Source organism: Arachis ipaensis, chromosome B5 (assembly GCF_059453495.1).
Source record: "Arachis ipaensis isolate K30076 ecotype BB chromosome B5, ASM5945349v1, whole genome shotgun sequence".
Classification (NCBI taxonomy): Eukaryota; Viridiplantae; Streptophyta; class Magnoliopsida; order Fabales; family Fabaceae; genus Arachis; species Arachis ipaensis.
Genome location: NC_142440.1, coordinates 9,670,776 through 9,692,822, shown reverse-complemented (window position 1 = coordinate 9,692,822; position 22,047 = coordinate 9,670,776). Strand labels below are relative to the sequence as shown.

Here is a 22,047-nt window from a genome sequence, read left to right as displayed (position 1 = left end):
ATAAAGATGCGTCATGTATGTGCATGTGTTTATTTTCTTCAGGTATTCAAATTTGTTTCAAAATTCCCATGCATTAATTATGCTATGTATAGTATTCTATAAACTTCAATTTTTCTTTACTATATATAAAAGAAACTTCTTAATAAATAATTTATTTGTAGGTATTTTTGCAGACATTTCCAAAGAGGAAGTAATTAAGGAGCCATTAATTTCGAAATTTCGTATTATTAATTATTACAGATGGTGAAAAAAAGGTAGATAAATACAAAATAATCAAGCACGTAATGATTGTGATCTTTCCAGTAGCTAATGTCACTGTTTGAGACAAAGTACTTCAGTCTCAAAGGTTATACGGTCATATGAAAATCAACTTTAGTTTGCTTTTAACAATGATGTGTTTTCAAAATTATTTTGGTTTGTTCATATGAAAACAAACAAACAAACACTATAAGCTAATGTAATATAGCTGGCAAGTGGCAACAACGACAAACCTATCACATAAATATAGCAAGTACCATTCTTCATACTCGTTTGGAAGCCCTGAGCTTCAAGCTTCTTCTGAATTCAATTATTCTATATAACTTCTAATTTGTCTTCTTTTATCAATTTCATCCAAAAAAAAAAAAAAGAAGAAGGAAAAAAAGAGTGTGACAGTCAAATCATTTTTTAACTTACTGTAAAACAATTTTACTATTTAATATTTGTTTCGGCATCATTAAATCCACAAAAAATATCTTTTTTCAATCAAAAGATCTTTTTTTATTTTTTAGTGTGTTTAACAAATAAAAGCACTAAAAAATCAAAAAAAAATAATTTTTTTGATAAGTTACAATTTATATCTTTTTTTAAAAGATTTTTTTTAAAAAAAATATATTTTTTACATAATAAATAAACAAAAAAGTACTTTTATCTTATTTTATCCAATCATAATTGATAGATAAAAAGATCTTTTTACATAATATATCCAAATATAAAATCACTTTTACTTTTATAAAAAATCTTTTAAAAAAATCATTAAATTTTTTTTTTTAAAATAGCGTCCAAACAATCCCTTAAGTATGCATGTTCATATGGTTCACGGTTCACCTACCTAATCTATCCCTTGGATTTGTAAATTGATTTTTTATTTAATTAATTTGTGGAGAATCTTAGTGATATAGAACTATGTGAACTTTTATCTTCATTATAGGGATGCCATAAATTTTTGTAATTTATAATAATCCTCAATTAAAAACTATATATCCTTACATAAATTTTCGATAATTACATGGATCTAGGAAGCATGTTTGTCTAGATTGATTTGAATATTGATCCATTATATTTGCTTGATCTGAAACCTCATAATAAGCATATTTAATTATATGCTTAATTTATGTTTAGTATTTGGTCGTTTCTGGCATTGAACATTGGCCTTCTGACTTGTATGCAGTGTATAGTAAGATAAAATAGAAGTTTCATTTGTTTATTTATTGAAACCAGAAACTTTGAGTCTGGATTGAAGGCTTAAAATATCAGATGCTTCCAAAGACTACCTCAGCATGCATGTTGTTTTGTAGTTCCTATCTTCATAGATATAATATATAGCTTCACAGTGCTTTTTTGTCAAATTTGTCACTTACATATTTTGATGTTTCAAAAAATAGATAATAATGATTCAGATGTTAAATTAAAATTGATTTCCCCTAGAAGTAATGCCATTGTCATATGCTTAATAAATATCATGCATTTATTATTGTCTCTCTAAACATGTAGCTTGAGTTTCAACATGGTTCTTCCTCGGTGTCCTTTATCTTTTCTCTTTTAATCTGTCTCCGCATGTGTGCAACGTTGTTTGTCAGTAGAATTTGTGTGAAGACAGTAAGGGAGAAACAGGTCACATTACCTCACTCCAATCCTTTTCTTCTTGTATTGGTTATGCAAAAGGTTAAAGGTCAAATACCCCACCATTAACATATTATATTATATTTGTGGATTCTTTGACAAACATTAGTCCCTTAAATACTCAAGGACAATATGGGTATCTCCTCTAAAAAGCCATTTTTACAAAGAGAAACAGAAACCCCACAATAACTCTCTATTCCTTTCAAAGTATCCAATGTCCTTTATCCCTTACCTTTCATCCCTTTTGAGGTAACTAAATCCTTGCTTTTCTTTCTTGCAATCCAGTTTTTTGTTACCATCTCACTTGTTCTCTCTTTTTATCTGGCAAAACTAATAGTGTTGAAGTAAGGTGAGATTTGTCTTTTTATTTTTTAATCTTACAAGTGAATTTTAGACACCGTAGAAGAGACTTGTAGCAATGTAACTAAAAAATAAATGCTACCCCGTTACTACAATCATAGTGTATCTTTTTCAACTAAAAGTGAACTACTATCTGAATTTTGTCCCACATTATATTTTGTCTTGGTTGTGGTTCCATCAAATCAATTGGCCTAATTGCTAATATTACGATTAAATTAAGGGATGGATGCAAAATGAGACAAAATGGTGGACGGACGGTCACCAACTCCCACTTGCTTTCCAACAAGAGAATAGAATGTTGAAAATATGGCCTGCTATATTACCAATTGTGATTTGCTGACTTATTTGTTTTTCTATTCATTCTGTACACACTAATTTATTATTATAACTTATTATCATATAGTATAGTAATAGAATAAATAATGAATATGCATCTTTATCTTTGTTTATATGTTGAGTCTGCACTTACTTAACAGTCAACTCTAAACAGTTGAGCCTCTCATACCTTGGATCTCTGTAGAGTTTGATAGAGTTAGACTGAGATTTTGGCAACTTTTTGAAGCTTTGACATCTTTTTCCCCTCGTTCATTCACCATTGTCAAAGTTATTATTATTCTATTAAAGCTAAAAAGAGGACTTCATTCTTCAATTAAAGGGACACTCTCCTTTTAATGCAATGCAAAAAGGCCACCCTTTACAAAGGCTTGTAGTTGTGGCAGCACAGCACTAGCAGTGTCACAACTCTTCACTCTTCAACGACAAGGTTCAGTGGTCAAAAGGGAAATTCTTTTGTTTATCTCCCTTACATCCATGGTTTTTATGAAAAGATATATCTCTTATGTCCCGGAAGATTATGCTAGCAGCAAGTGATCATCATCACTTTGTGGTTACTTCCTGGAAGGAAACTGAACTATGCTGAAATGCAAAGTCGCATGTGAAGTCTTGGCAGTTTAGAATCTATTTAATGGTCTCTGGCAACTCATTTGGCCGATTTAGAATCCATTTGGGAAGTTTGTTGAGAGTTCTTGATTGTTAAGTTCCTTGGTATGATGTTTCCAGTGACTCTCTATTGCTTTTTTTTATCCACCGTTGATTTTGTTGTTTATGTGAATAACTCTTGATTTGGGTGGCTTTCAGTTTTAGATATGGGGATTGAGAGAAGTGGAGAAAACAAAATTCTTGGGCTGAGATTCACTTCAAGACACAAGCGTTCAAAGAGGTATACCTTCTGTTTCATATGCTTCAATTTTTCGCTTCTATTGTTTGTTGCATGGATTGGTGTTCTTCACATACTTGTAAATGTTTACACATGACAACTTGTTTCTATTTTTTAATGTGTTTTCTGTTTCTACGTGACAGTCTTCCTGTTAAGAAAGGAGTGGAGGAACATGATAATCAACTTGAGGCATTAGACTCAATGAAGCTGGTATAGTGAACCGTTCATGATGCTGAAATAACAATTTTTTGTTTTCTTTTTCATTTTTTACATAGAATTGAATTGTGTAAATGGTATATATGATTTGAGATAGAGAGTTAGTTAATCTGTTTGCATTTTGTTGAGACATTAATGATCCGTGACATCATTGGATATAGTCCCCCACATACAACAAATTCTGTTTGAGTAGCAGGACTTTTGTGACTCTTAACAAGTATGGGTTTGATTTGGTTACAGGATATGGGTTACCTCACAGAATGCACTAAAGCTAGAAATGAAGTCCACACTACTCTCAAGCAAGAGGTACAATACAATACCATAATTGTTATTGGTCATGGCTCATGACTCATGACTTTACCTTTTTACTGCACTATATAGCCCATTTAGCCATGATCACTTCATCATGCTTCAGTTCAGCTTTTTTCTAGTGACTACTCAGAATATTTCTGTCTTATTTACTCTGTCTATTTCTGTGTAGATTCTACAACTAGAGAGAAGATTACAAGACCAATTTGAAGTTAGATGCACCCTAGAAAAGGCACTTGGATACAGGCCTTCATCTCTTGTTAATCCAAATGATAATACCATGTCCAAGGTAGATTTCTCTTTGTTTCTCTTAATCATATTATCTATAGCTATGAATGATTAATGGAATTATGTTACATGTAATGTTATGCTATTAAGAACATTGACCTTACAAGTGTATATGAGTTTTGTGTCTTTGATTTCTTTCTGTTTATCAAATATCATCAACTCTTGTTTACAATGTTATATTGTAACTCCAGCCAGCCACAGAGTTAATCAAGGAGATTGCAGTGTTAGAGTTGGAAGTTGTGTATTTGGAGCAACATCTTCTCTCTTTATACCGTAAAGCTTTTGAGCAACACTTATCTTCTGTCTCTCCTTCCACCAAGGAGGAGACTGTGAAGCTTCCTCAAGCAACGCCGCAACCTCGGCTCACTCAAGTTTCTAAGCCTCAAGTCTTAACCAAAACAGAATGCTCTGCAGTACAATCAAATAATAGTCATGAGCCTCAGACTCGGGGAAAAGAATCCAAAGGAAATCTTCCAGAAGACATGCATATGTACTCTGGAGTTTACCGTTGCCATTCTTCATTGTCGCATTATTCAGCATTTACAAGATCTTCTCCACCATCAGAACCTTTAACTAAACCACCCCGTGCCTGTCATTCTCAACCATTGTCCATGATGGAGGTAAATCTAGTCTCAAGAATATGCAAACTGTTTTTGTCACAAAACTAGGACAATAGATATAGGGACAAAAGACACAATATTTCTGTATTTTCTTTCCTGAGAAACTTTCATATCCAGCTTGCCACCTTGATCATCAACTTGGTAGAACACTGTCTTGATTATTCTAAACTCTCACATTGTTTTCAAAGAAAAAACATGACAATATTGATGGAGTGGAAGCCTTTGGATTTTGACTTTGAGTTGTTTGTAAATTTATACAGTATGGCCAAAGCAATCCACCAAATATAGTTAGTCTGGCAGAACATCTGGGTACGCGAATATCCGATCATGTTCTAGAGACACCTAACAAACTTTCCGAGGACATGATCAAATGCATATCAGCTATATATTGCAAGCTTGCAGACCCTCCATCATTGCATCCCGGCCTTTTGTCTCCCACTTCATCCTTGTCCTCAACCAGTGCCTTCTCCATTGGAGATCAAGGTGACATGTGGAGTCCAAGGTTCAGGAACAATTCCTCCTTCGATGCTCGGTTAGACAATCCATTCCATGTTGAAGGACTCAAGGAGTTCAGTGGACCTTACAGCACCATGGTTGAAGTAACATGGATTTATAGAGAAATTCATAAATCAGGCGATGCTGATAAGTTGCTCCAGCATTTCAGGTGAGCTTATTAAAATATCCAACTAAGTTAATGAATAATGAAGATAGTACATAGTTCATTAACTTATTTTTTCATGCCCCTTAATTTTTAATGTTGTTTCAGGTCACTTATTAGTCGATTAGAAGAAGTAAATCCTGGGAAGTTGAAACATGAAGAGAAGCTAGCTTTCTGGATCAATGTACACAATGCTTTGGTGATGCATGTAATAATAATAATTATCCTCAAAAAGATAAAACTCTTGCTTTCTTGTATACTCTTCACACATTTGTTCCCTTTGATTTGCTGGTTTATAATGTGTTCATTGGTATTTAATAGGCATTTTTGGCTTATGGAATTCCACAAAACAATGTGAAAAGAGCTTTTCTTCTTCTCAAGGTAAATAGTGAAGTTAGTAGGCTAGTAGCATCTTTTATAGTCAGTCATTGAAGGATGAAACTCATAACATAACCTTCTCTGCTTGATTGGCCTTTGCAGGCTGCATATAATGTTGGTGGCTACACTGTTACTGCAGACACAATACAAAACATTATACTCGGATGCCGGATTTCTCGTCCTGGACAGGTTCACCCTATGATCCTAACCTATTAATACGATAGAACATGTAGAAGTAGAACATATGAATTATAGTTGTTAATCCAATATAGTACTAGTGATTAAAATGGTGCTTCTTAAAACTTGTTTGTTCCTGCAGTGGCTACGTTTGTTCTTTTCTCAAAAGAGCAAATTCAGAAGTGCAGATGGAAGATTAGGATATGCGATGGAGCATCCTGAGCCTCTTTCACACTTTGCACTCTGTTCAGGGAACCATTCTGATCCAGCGGTATTCAACCACTTCTTAGCTGTGAACCTGTGCAATTTATTTACATAGCAACCCCATTTTCGATAATTAAATGCTAATCCAATATTTATATTCATGGCAGGTACGTGTATATACAGCGAAGAGGGTGATTCAAGAGCTAGAAGCAGCAAAGGATGAGTACATTCGAGCTACATTTGGGGTACGGAAGGATAAAAAATTACTACTACCAAAGCTTGTTGAGTCATTCACCAAGGACTTAGAACTATGCCCAAGTCAGGTTATGGAGATGATCCAAGATTCTTTGCCAGAATCCCTTAGAAAGAGTGTGAAGAAATGGCAGGTGGTGAAATCACGAAAATGCATAGAATGGATTCCACATAACTTCAATTTTCGATATCTCATATCTAAGGACATGCTCAAATGATTACTTATTTGGCAATTTGGCAATGTTACTTGTTAATGTGTTTACTCTATGTAATGTAATTCTTTTTGTACAAAGTAGCAGTGAAGGGTGTGAGTAAATAATGATAATATGTTGCCATTTATATGAAGTGCATGCACTCGCTAATTCCTCATAAAAAGAAAGAGAAAACGAAATTGATTTTTATTTGGGAATTGAGAATACACGAGGATCAGTAAGGAGACTCTCCAATGACATTTCCAGGGGGGTCATAGAAACAAATGGTCAAGCTAGCTTTGTCCTTCACGCAAATGGCTTGGGAGCAACCAAGCTGCACCGTGTTCCTCCATACCACCTGCGTGTAAACGCCGCACTCGTGGTTCGACACGCACGTATTGCTGCTGTGGTTGTAGAATTCTTTCTCCTTCACCCACTCCTCCACCGCCGTGCGTGGGGCCACGCCGGCCGCAGATCCTGACCAGAGCTGGTTGCCGCCGTACTTGCTGGCCGTTAAGTTGGCGAACTGGCAGGCCATGTTGTTCCTCTGGTAGCGCACCATTAGGCTGGTGGCGTTGGCCAGCTTGTCGCTCCAGCTGAGAGGTTGAACTCCCACTGCGGCTCTTGCTTCGTTGTGTGCGTCTAAGTACTCCTTCGCTGGCGGTGTCGTTGCTCCTTCGCTTACGAGAAGGAACATGGCAAGAAGAAGAAGAAGCGAGAACAGAGTAGAACGCTGCATTTTGAATTTAGGATGCAGAGAAGTGTGTGTAGGTGAAAGGAAGTTTCTTCTTAAGGTGCGGATAGAGATGAAGGTGTGGATTTACCGTGTTGCCCTTAAACATGGTGCGGTGCAAGAAGGCATTGGAGGGTGAACCGCAGCCTTTGACTGGAAGACATTGACATTACTGTTACTGCAAGCTGTATTGCTCTATCATTTATGGATCCATCCACCAATTCAATCTTTTATTTACTTGGCTTTTCTAGTATTTACTTACGGTACATCTAATTTTACTAGAATCTATAAGGTAGAAACTCGTACTAATTTTAAAGAAATAAATGACTATTTGTACCCATAAAAGATGAAAACGCTGACATATATATTCACACTAAATCGAAACTAAACTTGTACCCACGCAAGATACCTCCATGTGACAAAAGTACCCTGTCTTTAGAGGGTTGGAGTGCCACGTGGCGTACTTTCGTCACACGAAGGACATCTTGCGTGGGTACAAGTTTAATTTTGATCTAGTATAGCTACATATGTTAGCGTTTTCATCTTTTATAAGTACAAATAGTCATTTGTTAAGGAAAAGTATACAAAACCAAGAGGTGATCAGCAAAAAATAAACAACTTAACTAATTTATAAATATATTTAATTAATTTTATTTGTTTTTAATTTATAATATTTTATATTAATTGCTTCTCACTCCAAATTAAAATTCTGAATGATATATTGGAGAAATAAGGGTGGGATCATGGAACTTCCAACAATCCCGATTCTTAGTATATAAAGAAATTTATAAAATATATAAAAGAACATCCATTTAGTATGAAAAAGAAACATTCTAATACTTAGAAGAAACATCATAATGCCTAGTACAAGCACCATTCACGTAGAGATTTTGAATTCATTCAGAAGCATTTGGCTAGTTTTTGCCTGGTACCCTCTTGATTCCTAGCATTATTGTAAAGTTAATAGACGGTTGAATGATAATTTAATTCGTTAAATTATTTAATAATTTTTAAGAAATTATATAGATAAAGATATTTAAAATATTTTTTAAAGATATTTTTTATTAATTAAAATTTAATATATATAATCGATAAAATCGCGTTATTTTTGTCAAAATTAAGTCTGACAAATTAATTTAATCGAAAAAATAGTGAATTAAATTTTAAATTGGTCTAAATTAATATAAGACTAGAATTTAGAATTCTCAAAATTAATGTATATAATAGAAATATTTTAGTCATTTTCTATAATAAAGGTATTGTAGTTATTTTTTATAAAAAATAATATTAATGTAGACTAGTTTAAGATTTGATTCATTATTTTTTCGGTCAAATTAATTTAACTAGCCTAATTTTGACAAAAATAATACGGTTTAATTAATTATATGTATTAAATTTTGATTACTAAAAAACATCTTTAAAAAATAGACATTTTAAACACTTCTATCTAATAACTCTTTAAATTTTAATTATCAACTTCACATAAAATTAACTGCATTACTCTACACACGAGTTTTCACTATATTAGAATTCTAGTAATAATAGAAGGCAATAGCCAATAGGATTGTTCATTAACTGATTTTTAAAGTTTTATATAATAATTAAAAAACATGTATTAAATAAACATGGTTATGGTAATGATAGTGAAAGTAGGGTTCTTTATCGAAAAGGTAATTTCATATCACATTACGCTTGTAATTCTTTTCTATTTTATAATTTATCTTTCAATTTATTTTGTGTCACTGTGATTTACTTTTAATATTATTATATTTTATGTATTTCATCCTATAAATTTAAGAAGTTGGAGAGATCCTGCATTGTTCTATAGGAGTTTTAGTAACGTTATATCCAACTATTTGGTGTTCATAGATGCTAATGCTAATGTCATGCAAATAACAATTCAAAAAAGGATCTCGCTACTTTCATAGTTCAAGATTATAAACAGCTCTTAGAGAGATGTCATCTCTACCATAGTGGTTGCCTTAAAGTGAAATTTGTTAATCGTGACGAATTCTTTATTGATCAAGTAATAGACCACAACATGCACATAATTTTTAATTATAAAGTGTGGTTTAAATCTTTATTGGAGAATAAGAACTTTTTTTGGCAATGACATCAATGTCGAATCAACTTGGCATGCATCACCATTAAGTGATGGTGGCCCATATATGCCATATGTGCCTTCAAGTAATGAACCCCTTCCATGTCAAATGCAACCCCCTAATTAATTATTTTACCATATTACTAGACCAGCCTTCTTTTGGAAATCACTTATTCATGTCTTCAACTGTGTGCAACCAACTTCCTTTCATTATTCAGAATGATATGCCTTTCATGCAGACTTTAGAATGCTCTAATAATGTCATGACCACTTTTGGGGGAGATTTCACCAATCAAGATGTACCTAAAACACACCCTAATGTAAACATATCTCATTTTACTCTATCTGTAGAGGTAGTTAATGAGTATAATGTGGCATTTTTAGAAGGCATGCATGTTTCATTGGACTAGTTGAAAGTAACGGCTGTGAACAATGATTCAAATCTTCTGTCAGGTAACACTTTTTCCTCGATTCTATTAGATGCAATTCCTTTAGTTTATTCTATTGTTAAGGTTGTTAGTTGTTACACTTTATCAAGCTGAGCTGACCATTATGCAATGGTATGTATGTACTCTGATGAATTTTTTTTTTTTTTAAAAATTGGTTTAATAATCTCATTCTTCATTTCATCTTATACTATGTACTTAATAATTTTTCCTTTATATGTAATAATCTCAACTGCTGCCAGCCAAATTTGCAGCGAAGATTTTTCCATCTAAGTTTGATAAAGTTAAGGTTAAATATCCTAGCATATTTTTTTGCATGATAAAACTTAGATGGAATTCGAAGAGACCTAACGGTGTATTCATCACAAAAGGTTAGGACAGATATTACAAAACAAATAAATTAAAGAGTGACAATGTTGTTAGATTTAGTGTTGTTATGAATCCTTACTGCGTCAATTTTTCTTTCCTTTTTTTTTTTTTTAGTTTGAATGTGTTGGTACTGGGAATTAAGGTTGAATGTTGGTTGGTTTTGGGATAGAATTTTTGTGTTGGGATAGTTGCTGTTAGGATTTTACAAAGTTTTGCATTTTTTCTTGGTTGGAAAACTTAGATACTCTGTTTTGACATGATCGAATGCAATTTTAGAGAGGATAGATGAAATTGTTATTTTGTTTAGTTCATCTAAAGGGTAGGATTTGCTGAGATGGTGTTTTTTATTTATTAAGGCAATGATTGGGGGTTTTGGGATTTTATTGCTGAATCATGAATAAATTGTTTACAAAAATAAAGGTTATGAAAAATAGAGTGTATTGTGTGATTCACTATTATTATTTTTTATTCGTAGATGGAGGATTATTCCATGACATTTAGTTTTTGTCATGGTGAAAAAGTTCAAAAATAAAGATAGTGAATAAAAAAATTTATGAATTGAACAACACAAAGGTGTTAATAGGAGTTGAGGAGATATTTTGCATCACTGTAACATTATTTAACAAGATGGATTAATGTCTCTGTAGATTTTATACTTAGAATTTATACAAATGGGGTCAGGGACTATATATTTTGATGTAATATAATAAATATATTTTTTCAGTTTTTATCTGAGCACACAGTTGTCAATATACGTATTAATTAACACTCACATGTATAATCGTTGATAGAAACGGTTAATCTAAAAATAGAAGGACAGACAAGATTAATGTTAAATTTTTAGGGACCTAATTTGATTAAAAAAAATTATTTAAAAATAAAAATAATGATAGAATAATTTTTTAAGATTAATTTGACTATTAATCCTATGATTTTAATTAATTGAAATAGCCTAAAAGAAAAGATCCTAAGGCCAGTAAAACAGAAAAAAGGGGAAAAGAAAAAAAGCCTAGTAGTAATAGTAGCTTCTCAGCTTCTCTTCTTTCTCAATAGGCACATGCAACTATTTTGATAGTTTATCTAAAATACTTTTTTATGAGAGATAAACGACCATTTTTATATTTGACAATAATTTATTTATTTGATCTAAATTTTTATATTTAAATAATTATATAGAAGGTGAATGTAAAAAATTTGGAATAAAATTTAATTTTTAAATATTTTATTTAAAAATATTTTTGTCTTTTTATGAAAGAATAAGAAAAAAATTTATTGTATAAAATTATTAAATTTTTAAATTATATTACAAAAATAATATCAAAATCTGATTTTTAATGTGCTGTTAAAGAATATATATTTAATATTTGATTATTTTATTGTATTTTTAAAGTTTTCAAAAATTTATTTGTTATTTTTATTAGTGATATAAATTTGTAAATATATTTTGTAGATCACAATTTTTTTTTATTTTTGTGATTTTTAAAATTTTTCGGACACTGACTTAGTATTTGTACTTTTTTAAATTAGTTTTATCCGCCGTATAGAAGTATTAGTAAATTATTTAACAATCTTGTATGTAGTTCGGATAAGCACCGGCCATCTCATTAATAACAATCAATCAGAACAAAGGAGCCAATTACCAATAATTATAAGGAAACAATATTCAATTGTGCTAATAAAAATGTGGAAATGTTTGGTAACTAAAAAAAATCAGTCAAAAATAATTATAATTTGTTTTATTTAATATTTATTAATTATTGCGATAATTAATAAATAATAAATAAGATAATTTCTGATTATTTTTTTTGTTTTTCTAGCATTGTCCATAAAAATGAGACTATTGTGGATAATCTTTTAATAGTCATGTTAGTGGTTGTTGATTCACTGGTGTGGATAATCTGTTATATTAATATTTCTCTTAAGAAGTCAATGGCCATTTACTATAAATTGTTTAGGGTTTAGATTGATTCACTATGCGCAAGGAAAACTCCCGGATTTGGATCACATCAAAGGATAAGAAGTCAATGAACCTTTACTACCACTAATAAATAATGAATACAGCCTACACTCATAGACACTAATTAAAATAAAAATGTTAGACTAACTAATTTTTTTTAAATTAAGTTAAATTTATATACATGTATTTTTTATGTTTTTATTTTTATTTTTTTTATTTTTATTATTATCATTATTATCTTTTTTATTTTTTTCTATTATCTCTTTTTTTTATTTTTCTCTTTTTTATTTTTTTTTCTTTTTTTTCTTTCTCTTCTACAATTCATCTTTTTTTTTTCACATTTTCATAATTCTTCTTACTTCACCATCTTAATAAAAACCTGTATCACAGTTGACAAATTTCAATGTCAAAATTAAGAAAATTTTTGTATTGCGATTAAAAAAATTTGATGCTATTTCTAGTAAATTTTACATAATTCAAAAGATAATTTATAATTCTTCTTGTTTCACTCTCTTAACAAAAAATGTATCACAATTAAAAAATTTCAGCGTCAAAATAAAAAAAAATTCTTTGTCACAATTAAAAAACTTTAGTGCTATTTTTCTGATAAATTTTACACAATTCAAAATTTTTCTCCTCTCATTTTTTATCATTATTATCTTTTTTTTCATCTTTGTTTTGTTTTACCTCCATATCATTCTTTTTATTTTACCTTCATCACAAAAATAAAAATAAAAATAAAAAATGCTGTAATTACCATCAGAAGAAAAAGAAAAAAAACATACAACAATAGTAACAGTAATAAAAAAAACGATAAAAAAGAAATATGCAAAAAAGGTGTGTATTGGGTGAGTAGTTTTATTAGATTTAGACAAATTCAACTAAATTTTAATTGACAAAAATACTTAAATATATTATTAAATCAACAAAAATATTTGGGGCTATAATTTGAAAACTATACATAATCATAATTTGTTTTTGTTTTTATTTTTTTATTCATTAAATATTACAAAAATAAATACATAATATTTAATATAATAAATATATAATCATAAATATTATACATATAAAATTATAAAGACTAAATTAAATAAGATTATTTTAAATTATTATCTCTCTAATATTACCTAAATCAAATGACACATAATAACTTGCACTTCTTTTTGCTTTTATTTTTCCTCTCCGTGGGTCATGCCGTCATGGGATGACTTATTAATTTTTGTTAGCTTTTTGTTTTTGATAAGTGTCAGGAATGTTAATATGGGATAAGAATGAACCCACATGAATTAATCGAATAGTTGCTTCATTCATTCGTCTTCATAACATATTGTTTTCCTTTTACCTTTAGATGTTTATGTAGGATCCACATAAAAGTATGCAATTTTAGAAATTTAATGGCTAACAAGCGAAGTGAAGGATGGGGAAATTTCGACCTCTTTGAAGATGGAAGTCTTAATCATAAAAAGATTGTATGTTGAAGTTGTTGCTTGTTGGGACTCTGTGTTATTAGGACCATTGGTTTCTTTGCAAGATGTAACTATCAGGGTCAGTTCAGGAAGCAAGGTAGACCACGGGCCCGAATCTTCACCGAAAGTCAGTGGGTTAGATTCCCACCACACCGGATTTCTACACATAAAACAAGAGCAATCTTATATCCATTATTTCGTGAAAATTTCAAGTATATATTTTTATTTATATTAGATAATCTGTACCCAAATATCTCGTACATGATATTATACTTCGAAATTGACTATTCAAATTTAAAGCTAAAAATTTAAGTTTCTGTGTTCATGTTAAAAAATATTGATTAGTATTGAAAGAATTAGATGAAAATTTTATTTTTTTATTAAATTTATCCTTTATTTTTTTCTATAAAAAGAATGCAAATAATTATATAATTTTTATAGTAATTTTTTTGTGTATATTCTTTGTTATAATTTTTTTATCAAAATCTTGCGAATTTGTTTTAATCACTACCAAAGTAAATATTTTAATTTTTTATTATTTTTAGTACTCTTTTATATTTTAATTTTTATGTTTTTATTATATTTTTTATTTATATTATTTTTTTAGTATTCTGATGTTATATTTTTATTATATTTTTTATTCATATAATAACTATTGTTGATATAAATTCTTATTTTTATTAATTTTTATGATATTTTTATTATTTTTTATTTATATAAATTATTTTTTTATTTTTTATTATACTATATTTATGTTGTGTATAAAATTTTTTATTTTTTTATTTGATTTTATTCATATGAATTTTATTTACTTTTTATTGTAATTTTTTTATTTATATGATATATGTTGTTGGTTGTAATTATTATATATTATATTTGTATGAATTTTTTTTATTTTTTTTTATTTTTATTGTACTTTTTACTGTACTTTATTTTCATTTTTATTATATACTAATTATAAGTAACAAAGGAGTCTTAAATAATAAAATTTGGAAAAATTACTCTAAAGGACCGTTAGGAAGACTTAATTATTAAAAAGGACCTTTAATACCAAAATTATTAAGAAGGACCAAATCTTTTTATAATATTTAAGAAGAAGAACTAAATCTTTTTATAAGAAGATAAATATATTCTTAACTATTTTTTTATTTATTTTGCATAATTTTTAATATATGCTATTTGATTTACAATGTTATATAGACATTTATGAATATTCACTTGGGATTAATTAATTAATTAATTTAAAAAGAATTACTCTAAAAGATTGTTAGGGAAATATTGATTCTTAACTATTTTTTTATTTTTTTTATAATTTTTATATTAAAAATTTTTATTTTTTCTAAAATTTTGGTAATTTTTATTATTTATTTATTTATTTATTACTTTTATGATCTTTTGTCTTTTTTTTTCGTTAGGTAAAGATCATAAAAATAAAAAATAAATAAAAATAAATAATTAATAGAAATTACTAAAATTTTAAGAGAAATAAAATTTATCAACATAAAGATTATAAAAAATAAATAAAAAATAATTAAAGATATATTTATCTCCTTATAAAAAGATTTTATTCGTTTTCTTAAATATAAAAAGATTTGATTCGTTTTCTTAAATATTATAAAAAGATTTGGTTCTTCTTAATAATTTTAGTATTAAAGGTCTTTTTTAATAATTAAATCTTTCTAACGGTCTTTTAGAATAATTTTCTCATAAAATTTTATAGTCCAAAATGATACTAAATTAAAGAGTACTAACAGTATTAAAATAAATTATAGAACATTTTTTTTATTTGACATTATAAAATGTATGATACTATCTTTTATATTTTTATTTTTTATTATATTTATTTTATTTATATGATAAATATTTTTTATATTATTTTTTTGAGAAAATTTTACTCTCCTCCTCTACGAGATACTAAAATGACACATTCCTCCCCTCTATGTTATAAATGTACATTCTCCTCCCTTCTAACTTTTAAAAAAACTTCTTCTTTAATCCATTTTAAATTTTTTGTGTTAACTAATGTTTACTTTATCTATTTTTTAAGAAAAAATAAATTATTTTTTAAAAAATACCCATTAGCAAAAAATTTATTTTTTATCATTAAATTTTGCTTACCAAAATACCCTTTAATAAATTATTTTTTTATTGATTAAATTGTATTTCTAAAAAATTTAATAATTATATTATTTTTTTCTAAAATACCCTTCAATAATTTTTTAATTATTAAATTATGATTTTACTAAAATTTTCTATAACAATTTTTTTATATTTTGCTATTAATTTTTTTATATCTATATATATTATTTTAACATTAAATAAAAATTTTAGTAAGATTTTTTTAATATCAATATATATTAATTGTTATACATATTAATAGTGGTAAGATTTTTTTATTTAATATTAAAATAATATATATTGATATCAAAAAATTAATAGTAAAATATAAAAATAATTGTTAATAAAAATTTTGGTAAAATTATAATTTAATAATTAAAAAATTATTGAATAGTAGGTATCTTAGAAAAAAATAATTTATTAAAGAGTATTTTGGTAAATAAAATTTTTACTAATGGATATTTTTAAAAAAATTAATTTATTCTTTCTTAAAAAATAGATAAAGTTAACATTAGTTAATACAAAAAATTTAAAATGGATTAAAGATGAGGTTTTTTAAAATTAGAAGGGAGAAAAATGTACATTTATAAAATAAAGGAGATGGGAGTGTCATTTTAGCATTTCGCAGAGAAGGAGAGTGAAATTTTCTCTATTTTTTTTAGTGTTTTGTTTTTCATGTATATTGTTATTTTTTATTATTTTTTAGCTCATATGAATTTTTTTTATTATTTACTGTTCTTTATGTTTAATATTTAGAATGTCTTTCTTTATTTTTATTTGGCTTTGTTCATTTTTATTTTTTATTTATTTTTATTATTAATTTTTTTTATATTGTTTTTTACAGTGTTCTAATCTCTCAAGTATGTTATTAATTTTTTATAGTATTCTTATTATGTCTTGTTCATATGAATTTTTTTCTCTCTTTTATGCCCTGTGTTTATATCTTATACGAAATTTGTTTTATTTTTCTTATTTGATATAGTTCATATGATTTTTTGTATATTTTATTATATTTCTTTTACTCATATGATATATATGGTTGATTTTATAAAATTTTTATCATTTTTTATTTATATGAGTTCTTTTCTTATATTTTTTATTATACTTTATTTTTGTTTTGATTGAAATTTTTTATTTTTTATTCAGCTATGTAAATTTGATAATTGTAATTTTCATATATTATGTTTTATTGTAATTTTTTTTATAATATAGATTAATTGATCTCATTAGAAAAGATAAATTAAATAAAAAAATTATTGCAGAGTAATAATAAAATCATAAATGTTGGATTTAAAAAAAAAGTCTTGTAAGAATAAAATTATTGAGAGTATTAGAATAAGAGTACGGTATAAAAATAATGTTCAATTAACATTCACACGATATTACTTGAAATTTAAGAAAAAATGTGACATATTTGAACGTGGAAAAATAGATTTACTATCTTGCGACACATACCCAAGTTCAAAATTGAAACTCAAGTGCAGATAGTGTATACAACAATGACTATTCATAATTTTATTAGAAGATATTTTGAAACAGATACCAAATTTAGTGCTTGTTTGGACGCTATTATTTTGATAAAAAAAAGATCTTTTTTCAATGAAAAATATCTTTTTTTTATTTTTTAACGTGTTTGGCAAATTTCTAGTAGTAAAAGTAAAAGCACTAGAAAAATAAAAAAAAGATCTTTTTTGAGAAGCTGTAATTTACATCTTTTTTTAAAAGATATTTTTCTCTTAAAAAAAGATATTTTTCATCTAATAAATAAATAAAAAAGTACTTTTATATTGTTATACCCAAACATAATTGATAGATAAAAAGATCTTTTTGCATGAGATACCCAAACATAAAATTACTTTTACTTTTTCATAAGATCTTTTAAAAAAAGATAAATCAAAAAAAGATATTTTCTTAGAAGCTCACCGAAACAAGCTCTTAATCAATATGAACATGCAAACATTCTTAATGGAGAAGATAATAGTTATGTTGGTGAAGGCTCAAATCAAACTTTAACCATTAGCTCTTCTGCAGAAATGGACCGTGTTCGAGACTCGATTAGGGATCAAATTATTAATCACATGCAGTAGAAATAATAGTGTTCTTATGTACTAATTTTGTATAAGATATTTTTTTTATGTATTTTATAAGTGTTTTATCTTTTAATTTAATATTTATTAGTATTTTTATGTATTAAAATATATTTCATCAACTTTTATATGTTATTTTAATTTAGTAGATAAATATTAATTTTATTATAAAATAAATTAATAAGATTTATTTAAATATATAAAGTAAAATAATAGGATAATATAAAAAAAATTATTTAAATTGATGTCTCTTTTAGTAATTTTTCATCTAAAAGTGATTTTGAGTAGTATAATCCAAATAGTATTTATTTTACACTAATTCATTCTGATATAAAGATTGCCAAACATAAATTACGTTAACACAAACTTACTTTTCATCAAAATCAAGTTTGCATAATCAATTTTATGCAAACTCCTATTTGCAAACTATAATCCAAACACACACTAATTCAAATAAAAAGCCAGTTTCACACCTCTGAAGGGGCAACCTAGAATCTCGGACCACGATGAGACAAGTTGGCTAACACTAATTGTCAATAAATCCAGACCTACACTAGCTATAGAGGATTATCATATACAACCCTGATAAAAGATCATTCAGATCTTAAGTTTAAGACACTGACTTGAGCGTCGAAGTTCTTTTTGCAGATTTTTTCACATTGATCAAATTGACGAGGAATCAGTAGCACAGGAGAAAGGCACCGCAAGAGCTCCATTCGGTGTGGATGAGCTATAAGTCAGAATATTTGGTGTCCACCATGGGCCGAGTCTTTTGAATAACGACACGTCGATTTTTTATTGCTTTTTTGCAGGACTATGGCCGATGATGCCGTACCTTCTCCTCCCACTCATGACAAGTTAGTTGCCATGAATATTACTCTTCAAGCTGAAGTAGCAAAAATGGCCGACCTCTTAGATAACAGAACTAGCGGGAGCAATGACGACGGTGACAGGAAGAATTCTGATAAGGAAAACAATGACCAGGAGGACCAATCAGAGACAAATATGGCAATGAATGCAAAACCTCTGAAACCATCAAGAAAGAAAACAAACCCTTTCTCGAAGGAGATAATGGACTTTCAAATGCCGAAGAACTTTATGCTCCCACCAACTCTGAAGCTATATGAAGGGATCGGCGACCCCAAAATACATGTCACAAAATTCGAGTCTATGATGTTTTTAAATCACACCTCTGACCCAATTTTATGTCCTTTTTTTCTATATTTTTTGGACGGAGCTGTTTTACTCTAGTTTTCTAGTTTGCGTGCAGGTTCAATCACTAGTTTCAATGAGTTTTCTGAACTATTTACCAATCACTTTGCAGCATCAAAAATCTATGTGCATGATTTTGACTATATCAGCACCATTAAACAAGGCCAGTTTAAGAGTCTCAAAGATTACAGGACAAGATTCGCCAACGTGGCAATGAAGATTTCCAACCTCAGCCCTAATGTACACCTACACGCCTTGAAAAGTGGCCTCCGACCTGGAAAATTCCAAGAAATGATTACCATCTCCAAATCCAAAATCCTTACCAAATTTAGGGATAAGGCAGCTGGACAAATAGAAATTGAAGAACTCAGGGAGGCCCAGGTGGGCGAGAAGTAAACACCTATAGGGACGAGGACAAGCATGGGACGCAAAATCAAACAAAGGAACAAAAGAAACCATTTAAACTGACACCCAAATTTGACTCATATGCGCAATTCAATACGAAAATAGAAGACATCCTTAAAGAGATCCTTCATGCAAAAATCATAAAACCACCCAATAAAAGTTCTTTGGAGCCCCTGTGGAGGATAATTTAACTGAAACTGATGAATCTTCACCTCCCAGGGAGGAACCACATGTGCCTACTAAAAAGAAGGGGTCACCCAAGCTTGATATAAAGTCCTTACCTCCTTCTCGCAAGTATACCTTTTTAGGTGAAAAGGACTCCTATCCAGTGATTTTGAGCTCCTCTCTGAGCATCTGTGAAGAGGAAGTGTTGCTACAAGTACTGAGAGACCACAAAATAACTCTTGGTTGGACCATTGGTGATTTAAAGGGGATAAGCCCATCCATGTGTATGCACAAAATTCTGTTTGAGGAAGATTTTAAATCTGTGGTGCAACCACAAAGGCGGCTTAATCCAATTATAAAAGAGGTGGTCCAGAAAGAGGTTATGAAGCTATGAGATGCAAGGATCATTTACCCAATTTCTAATAGCCCTTAGGTAAGTCCTGTGCAAGTTGTTCCCAAGAAGGGAGTTACAGTGGTTATAAATGAAAAGAATGAGTTGATTCCTACAAGAACCGTCACCAGTTGGAGAATGTGTATTGACTACAAGAGGCTTAACACTGCTACTAGAAAGGACCATTCTCCCTACCCTTCATTGATTAGATGCTTAAGAAGTTAGCTGTACATGCATTTTTTACTTTTTGTATGGATATTCAGGATATAATTAGATTGTAGTAGACCCTCAAGACTAGAAGAAAATGGTGTTTACTTGTTCTTTTGGAGTATTTGCTTACCACCAGATGCCATTTGGGTTATGCAATGCCCTAGTAACTTTTCAAAGGTGTATACTTTCTATATTTTTTGACATGATTGAAAAGTTTATTGAGATATTTATGGATGATTTTTCTGTATTTAGTAATTCTTTTGATACTTACCTGCAACATCTAGCTTTAGTCTTGAAATGGTGCCAAGAGAAAAAATTTATTTTAAACTAGAAAAAATATTATTTTATGGTAACTGAAGGTATAGTTCTAGGATACCATATTTCAAGCAAAGACATAGAGGGTTTTTACAAAGGACTGCATGCATACTTTTGATACTCTGAAAGCTAAGCTTATCTCTGCACCCATCATACTTCCTCTCAATTGGGATTTACCATTTAAGTTGATGTGTGATGCTAGTAAATATGCCACAGAAACTGTTTTGGAGCAGAGACAAGACAAGCTATTGCATGTCATATACTATGTAAGTCGTGTCTTAAATGATGTCAAAAAAAATTACACGACTACAGAAAAAGAATTTTTAGTTGTGGTTTATGCATTTGATAAGTTTAGGTCCTATCTAATTCGTTAGAAAGTTATTGTTTACTTTGACCATACTGCACTTAAGTTTCTTTTGACTAAGTAGGACGCTAAACCTAGATTGATTAGGTGGGTGCTTCTTCTTCAGGAGTTTGATATTGAGATCAGAGATTGAAAGGATTCGGAGAATCAGGTAGTTGATCACCTTTTCAGAATTGAACCTGAAGAAGTAGTAGTTCACCCCATTCCAGTGAATGAAGCTTTCCCTGATGAGCCGCTCTTTGTTATACATGGAGCTCCTTGGTTTGCAGACACAACAAACTACAAAGCCAGCAGGATGATTTCCAAAGAATTCACTAAATAGAAAGTTAAGAAGTTGCTCCATGATACACAGTATTTTTTATGGGAGGAACCTTATCTATTCAAGAGATGCTCAGCTGAAATCATTCGAAGATGTATACCGGATGAAGAAACACAACAAGTGCTCTGGCACTGTCATGATTCTAAACATGGTGGTTATTTTGGTGGAGAGAGGACTGCAGCCAGTGACGGACCCAGCAAATTTTAAGAGTGAGGACAAAATATATATTTTAAGAAATTTTTTTTGAATATTTCCAATTATACTAAAAATATAATGGAGATATAAAAATTAAAAAGAGTTAGTAAACACTTTCATTCTTGAAATATTTTAATTTATTTTTGATATACTGTCAGATTAAAAATTTTATGCATCTATTTAATTATGTATTGTAATTAAAAAAATTACATTTTACATTCATCACGTAAATAATTATCTAAAAAATATACATATTTTAACATATCAAAATTAACTTTTATGCTTTTAAACAATTATTCTACTACTCATTATAATTTTCAAATATTAATTATATCTCATTCAATTAGAAAATTTATTTGTTGTAATATTTATGAAATAAAATATTTTTAATCTAAAATAATTGTTACAAAAAAAATTATTTAAGAGATAAAATTAAAAATTATT

The 22,047-nt window shown here is 28.9% G+C and overlaps 2 protein-coding genes across 2 annotated transcripts; one reads left to right on the top strand and one right to left on the bottom strand.

Moving 5' to 3' along the window:
* Positions 1-2,708: 2,708 nt before the first annotated feature.
* LOC107642821 (uncharacterized) lies at positions 2,709-7,513 on the top strand. Its single transcript, XM_016346298.3, has 12 exons — positions 2,709-3,285; positions 3,379-3,460; positions 3,601-3,667; positions 3,914-3,979; positions 4,155-4,271; positions 4,462-4,890; positions 5,151-5,554; positions 5,657-5,756; positions 5,870-5,929; positions 6,029-6,115; positions 6,246-6,374; positions 6,475-7,513. Exons 2-12 carry the CDS (start codon positions 3,387-3,389, stop codon positions 6,775-6,777), a joined length of 1,836 nt encoding a protein of 611 aa, XP_016201784.2. The 5' UTR covers positions 2,709-3,285; positions 3,379-3,386; the 3' UTR covers positions 6,778-7,513.
* LOC107642823 (STS14 protein) lies at positions 6,935-7,489 on the bottom strand. The gene has a single exon (XM_016346299.3). The coding sequence runs from the start codon at positions 7,487-7,489 to the stop codon at positions 6,986-6,988; it is 504 nt and encodes a 167-aa protein (XP_016201785.1). The 3' UTR covers positions 6,935-6,985.
* Positions 7,514-22,047: the final 14,534 nt, after the last annotated feature.

Excerpts from the sequence above, each read along its gene's own strand:
- LOC107642821 (XM_016346298.3), top strand. The coding sequence starts at position 3,387 with ATGGGGATTGAGAGAAGTGGAGAAAACAAAATTCTTGGGCTGAGATTC. Across the intron at positions 3,668-3,913 it reads CATTAGACTCAATGAAGCTG|GATATGGGTTACCTCACAGA; the intron begins GTATAGTGAACC and ends ATTTGGTTACAG. Across the intron at positions 5,757-5,869 it reads ACAATGCTTTGGTGATGCAT|GCATTTTTGGCTTATGGAAT; the intron begins GTAATAATAATA and ends GGTATTTAATAG.
- LOC107642823 (XM_016346299.3), bottom strand. The coding sequence starts at position 7,489 with ATGCAGCGTTCTACTCTGTTCTCGCTTCTTCTTCTTCTTGCCATGTTC.